The sequence below is a fragment of the Schistocerca nitens genome, chromosome 12, assembly GCF_023898315.1.
Source record: "Schistocerca nitens isolate TAMUIC-IGC-003100 chromosome 12, iqSchNite1.1, whole genome shotgun sequence".
NCBI lineage: Eukaryota > Metazoa > Arthropoda > Insecta > Orthoptera > Acrididae > Schistocerca > Schistocerca nitens.
This window is the reverse complement of record NC_064625.1, coordinates 188,205,769-188,215,282: the sequence shown is the minus strand read 5'-3', so window position 1 is coordinate 188,215,282 and position 9,514 is coordinate 188,205,769. Positions and strand designations below refer to the sequence as shown.

At 39.1% G+C, this 9,514-nt stretch overlaps 1 protein-coding gene across 6 annotated transcripts in view; it reads left to right on the top strand.

Moving 5' to 3' along the window:
• Nucleotides 1–963: 963 nt before the first annotated feature.
• Nucleotides 964–9,514, top strand: part of LOC126215153 (methylthioribose-1-phosphate isomerase) — a 99,392-nt gene continuing 90,841 nt past the window's right edge. For all 6 annotated transcript variants that reach the window (XM_049941814.1, XM_049941817.1, XM_049941815.1 and 3 more), the window contains exon 1: nt 964–1,203. In XM_049941814.1, coding sequence (XP_049797771.1) covers nt 1,072–1,203 — 132 coding nt within the window. In that variant the 5' untranslated portion in view covers nt 964–1,071. The remainder of the gene's footprint in view (nt 1,204–9,514) is intronic.

Below are 9,514 nucleotides of genomic sequence, written 5' to 3'. Positions count from 1 at the left end.
GCAATGTGTATTCTTCCATAAAACATGTTCAGCCATAACATCAGGTCAAAATAAAACCTGAAGTATAAATACAACATACATCAGCAGCTGTGCTGAACATTAGTTACAAGTGCCCTCTTATTTTCAGTCTGTTACTCATCCCTGTAATGTACCAGTACTGCAGAGTTGTTGACATCCAACTACAGCCAAAATAAGCCATATGATATATAGACCCGGACAAATTCAGTATGTCAAATAATGCAATGATTTATTTATTATATTCACAAGATATTTAGATTGTAAATTATGGAAATACAGTTGTCATTTCAATTTGCCTGCAATAACAAACAGCATCTGCTACATTGATAGACACGGAATAACGTTACCACATACAACTATTGCCAGTAACCGAGAGATGAATGACGACAAATTCAAAGGTCTTAGTATTATTTTTATACAACAAGAAAATAAAATTTTTAACAGATTGATGGTGTAAATTACTTTTATTCCCGCTGCATATTTACAAACATTGTTTTCTCATTGGGTCTCAGTCCCATAAACAGTTATCCTAAAACACATTATCAAATTGGTAGTAGGTAACAAAAAGCAGATCTTTCAGAACGAATACTGGTTTATCTAACGTGTCGCAGAATTATCTAGAACTTACGTGTATACGTATGGTCTAACTATTCTAAGAAACATAAGCAGCAGTTCCACAACGCCCTCAGTAGTATCTTTATCTTCTTTTTCTCGGAAATTATGAACTTAGCGTACTCACAGTTGACTTGACCCGTACTTACAAAACGACTCCACCCATCTGATAAGCCGCACGTCTAGAATAGATTTTTATCACTTGGGCAGTGGCTTTTTCGAATTAGCTTATATTTTCGATTTAAATATCAAGGATATTTAAAAATAAAGGTGTGGTTGCTGTATTGGAGATACAACGGTACTTGCGGTTACACGTCGATCGTCTATTTTTGAATACCTGTTGGCAGCATTGTACAACACGCGGTACTAATTCCTTTCTTCGAATCAGTGCCGTATTTAACTGTTTTGTCAGTATTACTTCTGTTATTGGGGAGGGTGGAAATGGCGTTAGAATCTATACGATATAATGCGGGAAAACTGGAAATACTCGATCAGTTGTTGCTACCACGGGAATCCAAATATGTGATGCTCTGTGGTGTGGAAGATGGTTGGCGGGCGATCAATAAGATGCAGGTAAAGTTGTCTCAGCCCGGTAAGGCGAGATTAGTAAACTGAACCATCGTCAGATAAGGTAGAGTAAGAATTGATGACAGTGCTTTCTATATAATTGCAGGGTGAAAATTCGCTTCAAAAGTAGTTTTATAGACGTCACTGCAGTTTTTGCAACATTAAAATGACTGACTTCATTAAATAACTGTAGGCTACAGGCAGTCTAAATTTGAGAGTTAGACGCGAGTTGAATGATGCCGGGAAGTGTTCCATGTATTTACTCACGATTTAGTAGACTCGTACATCATTTGTACGCCATAGCTGTCTAAACAGCTTAATTTTTTGGGTGTTGACATTGCTTCAGTTAACGATAATGAGCGATGGCGATATGATAGCTTCAGCCTTCATAATTTAAAGAAATAGCATACGATGATCTATCCGAAGTCAGTGTTCACAAAATAATATTTTTAATAATAATAACGATATCTGTAATATTTTTGTTTTGTTGTTTTTATGGCCTTCAGTCCGAAGACTGGTTTGTTGCAGATCTCCATGCTACACTATCCTGTGCGAGCCTCTTTATTTCCGAATAATTACTGCAGCCTACAGCTTTCTGATTCTGCTTGCGGTATTCATCTCTTTGTCTGCCTCTTCGATATTAACCCCCCCCCCCCCCCCCTCTCTCTCTCTCTCTCTCTCTCTCTCTCTCTCTCTCTCTCTCTCTCTCTCGAGTACTAAGTTGGTCAGCTATGGATGTCCCAGAACGTGTTCTATCAACAAGTCCCTTCTTTTGGTCAAGTTACGTCACAAATATCTTGTCTCCCCAGTTCTGTTTACTTCCACATTGGTTACGTGATTGTCCCATCTGATCTGTGGCATTCTTCTGTAGCACCACATTTCGTAAGCTTCTATTCTCTTTTATCGAAACTGTTTATCGTCCGTGTTTCACTTCCACACATGGCTACATTTCAGACAAAAACCTTCAGAAAAGACTTACTAACACTTAAATCTACATTTGATGTTAGTAAATTTCTTTCTATATTTTGTATTCTCTCTACTTCGGCCGTCATCAGTTATTTTCCTGCCCACCTAGCAAAACTCATTTACTACTTCATGTGCTCCATTGTCTAACCTGATTCTCTTAGCGTCACCTCATTGAATTCGACTATAATCCGTTATCCTTGTTTTGCTTTTGTTGTTCTTCGTCTTACGCCCTCCTTTCAAGACAGTTTCCATTCTGTTCAACTTCTCTTCTGCAATGTCATTGGCAAACCTAAATGTTTTTATTTCTTCTCCCTGAGATGTAATTCCTTCTCCAAATTTTTCTTTGGTTTCTTGTACTGCTTGTTCAATGTACATAATGAATAACATGGGGTATAGGCTATAACCATATGTCACTACCTTTTCAACAACTGCTTGTCTTTCATGCTCCTCAACTGTTATAACTCCCGTCTGGTGTCTCTAAAAGTTGTAAACAGCCCTTCACTCCCTGTATTTTACCCATGCTATCTTCAGAATTTCAAAGAGAGTATTCCAGTCAACATTGTGGAAAGTTTTCTCTAAGACTACAAATACTATAAATATATGTGTTGGCCTTTCCTTGACCTATCTTCTATGATAAGTCGAAAGCTTAATATTACCTCGTGTGTTCCTACATTTCTTTGGAATCCAAACTTATCTTCCCTGAGGTCAGCTTCTTCCAGTATTCCCATCCTCCTGTAAAGAATTTGTGTCAGTATTTTGCAGTCGTGGCTTATGAAACTGATAGTTTGGTAATTTTCACACCTGTCGTCAACTGATTTCTTTGGAAATTGAATTACTACATTCTTTGTGAAGTCTGAGGGTATTTTGCCTGTCTTGTACATCATGCACACCAGATGGATGACTGGATTCTGTCAGAATATGGTCTACTCCTGGGGCAGGTCTTTTTTTGTCTTAAGACCTTTCAAAGCTTCATCAGAATCTCTTGCAATATCTTATGCCCCATCTGATTGTCATCTACATCCACTTCCCTTTCTATAATACAGATTTCGAGTTCATCTCCCTTGTATAGGCACTCAGTATACGCCATCTACCTTTCAGCTTTCCCTTCTTTGCTTAAGATTGGTTTACCATCCGAGCTCTTGACATTCATACAGCTGCTTCTCCTCTCCCCAAAAGGCCTCTTGAATTTTGCTGTAGGTGGTATCAATCTTTCCCCTTAAAGCCTCACATTTTTCCTCTCTAGCCATTTCTATTTAGCATTCCACACTTCCTGCCTACCTCATTTTTTAAACATTTGTATTCCCTTTCACCTGCTTCATTTGCTACATTTTTAATTTTCCTCCTTTCATCAGTAAAATTCAATACCCCTTGGGTTATCCAAGGATTTCCACTAGCCCTTGTCTTTTTACCTGTTTCATCCTCAGCTGCATTCACTGTGTTATGTCTTAAAGCCACCCATTCGTCTTGTACTGTATTCATTTCCACTGTTCTAGTCAACCATCGCCTAATGCTCCCACTTTGTGTATAGAAACTATTTTAGTGTTTGTCTCAATGTCTTTTGCACAGAATCGGCAGAGGTAATTTTCCGTATGTGTTGCCTGAGCACATATATTGTTTATATAATGTAATAATTTGGTTGCTCAATGAGGATACACATGAAGTTACTGATGGGTATTCTTGTTTAAATTAGTGTATCCAAAATTTTCTGCAATTTGTGGCTGTGCCACATGTTTGGCTGTGAAGGGGTACATAAAAATGGCCACAATCTTCAATTCAAATAGTGCTCATTTAGAACTTGGGGTATATTTGAGTAAAATTTGACTGCCAGAATTGTGAAGTGGGGAATGGTGTTAAGACCTCAAACTATACAGCCTCATTTAAGCTTCTGCCCCCCCCCCCCTTTTCCCCCACAACACCACCACCACAAAAGAATTTTCAGGTAAATGCTTGGACGACTTGAGAAAAAAAGACTACACTGGTGACGTCATCAATTATTTTCATACTCTCTGGGCTTGGTGCACAGGGTATACAATACTGGACTTTTACTTTGGGATGAGGTGGTCTCATATCCTAACAGCCCAGCGTGAGCTAGTACTCGGTGGAAAAAAAGCGTTAATTTCTATCATTTGTTACTTTGTTGCTGTTAGACCCTAGTGATTATGGTTTTTATGAAAGACTAATTACTTTTTCTTGAAATTATTGAATTTCTGTCATTGCATTTCAGTGATAGATAAATGTTTAACACACACTTATTCATAGGGTGAAATTGTTGCTCAGCAAAAGATAATGTCAATTGTGAACTGTTCACATACTCACACATACCCTAGCATAGCAAAGTGACATAATTCATTTATCATATACTTACGGGAGTGTAACTGAAACTTACGTACACCCTGATAGGCCTGTGGATGGCAGTTTGAGGGTTGAATGTGTGTTTGAAGCATAACTTTTGACATGCTCCACAAGATGTCAAGGACATGGAGACATGTCTAATAGAGCTCTGTGTAATGTGTGATGGTGTACATACAGATCCATTAAATATACAGTTTTTTATACAGCGTGACAATTATTGAACTGTATGAAATAAAATCATCTAACTTCTGAACGGTTTGTGTCAAGGTGTTCAAACTGCACAGTTGGCCGCAGGGCACGATGGGAATTAGTATGCGAATGGCTGTTTGGTTTAGTGATGAAGCCCACTTTCATTTGGATGGGTTCATCAATAAGCAAAATTGGCACATTTTGGGGGTCGACCGAAGCGTCCGATCCCACCCATCGGCTTTGACCCATGACTTAAGGCTGTCGTGGTGTGTGACATCACGACGGCGCGGAATTTAGTTTGTGAGAGTGGCGTGTTTGTAGGTGTCGTTTTGATGCGATTGGTGGTGCTCTCTGATGGTGTGCTAGGTCATGTTTTTGGTTTATTTTGAGAGTGTGGCGTCGTGTGTGTGAATTTTGGTAAATTGCTTTTCTTTTATGTCTTTGGTAGGTATGGCTATGACTGGCAGGGTCAACAGTTTTCTGTTGTCGGCTATGATGGGGGACAGTGCGTTGTCTCTAATAAAATTTCTTCAACTATTCGGAGTTTTGGATGAAGTCATGAAGTGTTCAGTATGTCGTGAAGAAATGAGGCTTACTTAAAGTTCCGGCGTCTCGGACCATGGACGGCTGTATGTGGAGATGTCGTAAGGATAACAGGTCAAGGGAAGTGTTTGATCCCAATGTGTGGCTGTGAATGTTGGTATTGGTATCGGGAGATGTTTTTGAGCTATATAGGTCAAGGGAAGTGTTAGGTCCTAATTTATGGGATCGGGAGCTGCTGTTGAGCTATATAGGTCAAGGGAAGTGTCCGATTGCAGATGATATTGTGTTTAGTGGTATTTGGGGAGTTTTGTGATGTCAGTTTTTTCGTCGTTTTGCGTGGTTTTGTATGGGGGTGGGTGTCTAAATTTGTTTACATTTATATCTAAAAACAAAGATGATGCGACTTACCGAACGAAAGCGCTGGCAGGTCGATAGACACACAAACAAACACACACACAAAATTCAAGCTTTCGCAACAAACTGTTGCCTCATCAGGAAAGAGGGAAGGAGAGGGAAAGACGAAAGGATGTGGGTTTTAAGGGAGAGGGTAAGGAGTCATTCCAGTCCCGGGAGCGGAAAGACTTACCTTGGGGGGAAAAAAGGACGGGTATACACTCGCGCGCGCACACATATCCATCCACACATATCCATCCACACATATCCATCCACACATATACAGACACAAGCAGACATCTCACAAGCAGACATATTTAAAGATCTTTGTCTTTAAACTGATAGTAACTAATTTACGTTCTTTTTTCCCCATACAGATCAATAATTGTCACCCTATGTATAAAGTATTCAGTGTTGGCGTACTTTGTTATTAATCTTGAATTGACATTGAGCCATATGGGACTTGATTATTACCCATAATGAGGTCCAGCTTTTGTTGTGCCCATTTCATTATGACTGGAGATGTTGCTGAACCGTAGTAGTTCAACTGCCTCAATATTACTCGTCGAGAATATCAAAGTGTGCTGGAGACTCACTCAGCTCTAACGCCACATGATCCACAACTTCCTTGCCTTCAGGGTGGGGTATTAACCATGTTTGCAGCATGCCCAATAAAGAATTTCTTTGTGCACACCCTTAAAAAAATACAGTCAAAAGAGGTATTCTGCTGACCGCCTAGCCTATATCTTAATTTACGGTTGGTTCCTTTCCAGCTGTTTGCACATAAGGTTTTTTACTTTGACCAGAAACCAACATTTCTATGTGAACAGCAATATTTCATACATTCGTCATAAAATAACACTCAAGAGTGAGACACACCATTTGGAAATTGTGCCAAGAAACCAATGCAGGCTGCGACTTAATGCTCTGTTTCACTGTCAGATAATTCATTCACAAATATCAGTCCAACTCCATTCATTTTAAAATCTTTCTTTGGTGTATTTATGCATTGTTGGCTGCAGTGCTTAAAGTTCTGCTGCTCTTTTATGAATGAATTTCATGGCAGCTCAGTCAAAGTGATGGTACCACGTGTTTCTTTATAAATGTTCTTCCATCCAGTATGCATTCTGTCATTCACCCTGCCTGAAAGAAATGTGCTTTATTCCCTATCAAGGAGGTGAGCTGTAATGAGGTAGGGCTTTACCAAAGTGACCTCTGAATGTAATCACTATATCTGCTATTACCTTCCTGTATGTGGACATGTGCCACTAATCACTCTGGTGTGTAACTTTGTCCCCTTTACAACTGAACAAATGCAATGCAATATTGACAACACTGCTTTTTGTCAGCTCGAGAGCAGCTATACTGTAAGGCAACTATTTGTTTCCCCAATTGTACAAAGTGAAGAGGGATGCTGAAGTGTACATAGCAGTGTATAACATTCCCTTTAATCTGGATGATGGCAGTGATACGTCCCGGTGCAGACCTGATGAGATATCGAAAGCATAATGAGCCGTCCTTGCCTTGCCCATGGCTGCCCCAGCTGCTGCCCATGGACACTTTTCGTTTGTCAGGACCCAAAAGTGATCAATAGGATTGGTGTCAGATGCCTTAGGAGACCACATGAGCACCAGGAAGTACGAGTGTGTCGTTCATACCTAACCCATTTCAGGAGGAATGGAACTGTGCTGTTAAATGTGTTTTGACATTCTGTATTTGACTGTGACATTAAACAAGCTCTTCAAGGTAGGAAGACATGTCATATAACAATCCAAACTATTCCATCTGTTACAGCAGCTAGAGTGCCATTTGTGAGTGGATGGCATGCAGAAAAGGTGTAGAGAGAAAGTCTGAATGCTCAGAGAAGAAAAATTGTGGAAAATCTAAACCACAGATTAATACGAAGAAAAGTGTGAACCATCTTCACAAGAATAGTTTTCCCACTTATCCATTCATTTGGAGAAGAATATTTATCGTGGTAGGATTTGATAGAAAGTAGTGAAATCTTTAGCAGAGGCAGAGATTGATTTTTTTCTTTTTCCTTGTGGATTGGTTGTGGCTGAGATGATATGACAGGATATGACCTCTGTGTGTGTGTGTGTGTGTGTGTGTGTGTGTGTGTGTGTGTGTGTGTGTGTGCGCGCGCGCGGTAAGTCTGTGTTAGTTTTAGAACCAGGTGTGGAGGATAGTGACTGTGTGCAAATCCTCTCGAAATGGGATATTCGACCACTGTAGCTTGAAAGGCCGTGGTTGGGTCTGCTTCGTGTAGGGGCTTGTTACATTACATTAATAATTGTTCAATAGATCATGAATATGACATTTCATAATGATGTGGTATGTGCCAGTGTAACATGAGTTTTCTTTACACAATATAGTTAATTAATTTTGTATTTATTTATTTATTTATTTATTTATTTATTTATTTATTTTTAGTTACTACCTCATATCTAAAAATTCATCTGTTGACTAGAAGGAACAGTCATTCAGAAATTCTTTGAATTTGTTTTTAAAAGTTGGTTGGCTGTCTGTCAGACTTTTAATGCTATTTGGCAAATGATCAGATATTTTTGTGGCTCCATAATTCACCCTTTTCTGTGCCAAAGTAATATTTGACCCAGAGTAGTGAAGATCAAGCTTTCTTTTAGTGTTGTCGCTATGCACTTCACTATTATTTTTGAACTGGGATGGGTTATTAATAACAAATGTCATAAGTTGATATATGTACTGTGAAAGTATTGTGAATATCCCGAGTTCATTAAACAAATGTCTGCAGGGTGATCTTGGGTGAGCGCCAGCTATTATTCTGATTACACGCTTTTGTGCAGTGAATACTTTTTCTCTTAATGGTGAATTTCAACCCTCTGCATTCTTCCAGGTAAATATGAATTAAATCATTTGTGTACTTCCCCACTCGCACCACAATACTTAATCTTATCTAGAAGAATTTCATGATTCACACAGGCAAAAGCCTTTTGTGAGATCACAAAATATCCAAGTGGTTGATGTTCGGTTACTCCATTTAATACTTGATCAATGAAGGCATCTTTGGCATTTTCTGTTGAGAAGCCTTTCTGAAAATTAAACTGACATTTTGTTAGGACTTCATTTTTACAAATATGTAATAGTCATCTTCGGTTCATTGGTAGAATTTTGGGAAGGTGTGGTTCATCTGTAAAGGAGACCGCTTATAAAACACTAATACGACCTATTCTTGAGTACTGCTCGAGCGTTTGGGATCCCTATCAGGTCGGATTGGGGGAGGACATAGAAGCAATTCAGAGGCGGGCTGCTAGATTTGTTACTGGTAGGTTTGATCATCATGCGAGTGTTACAGAAATGCTTCAGGAACTCGGGTGGGAGTCTCTGGAGGAAAGGAGATGTCCTTTTCGTGAATCGCTACTGAGGAAATTTAGAGAACCAGGCGGAGTATGTATGTAGATGTAGAACCAACGTTGCATCTGTGTATATTTTTGTGTCTGGTAAGTCTGTGTTAGTTTTAGAAACAATGTAACTCCTGGAGTTCTGGTGTTTCTAATCATAATGTGGCAGCACTGTTGATTCTGTTGGCAGTAGTGTATGATCGTTTTATTCTAGTATAAGAAGATTTGTCATTGTTGAAGAGTTGGTTATCTTTTATATGGGAGAGAACGTTCTTGGTCTTGGTTATCTCGTGTGATTATAAGGTGCAAGTTGATAGCAGTTTTATTTTAAAGTTCTTTGGTAATGGAAAATTCTACAAAACTTAAGAGAGGGGTGAGGATTAAAGCTGAATATAAGAGTGCTGTAATTAAAAGAGGCAGTTGTTCAAAGAAGTGAATACAAAAACTAATGCAGAAAAAACAGTTCCGGAAAGAAAAACGGGTGAGAAATGTAA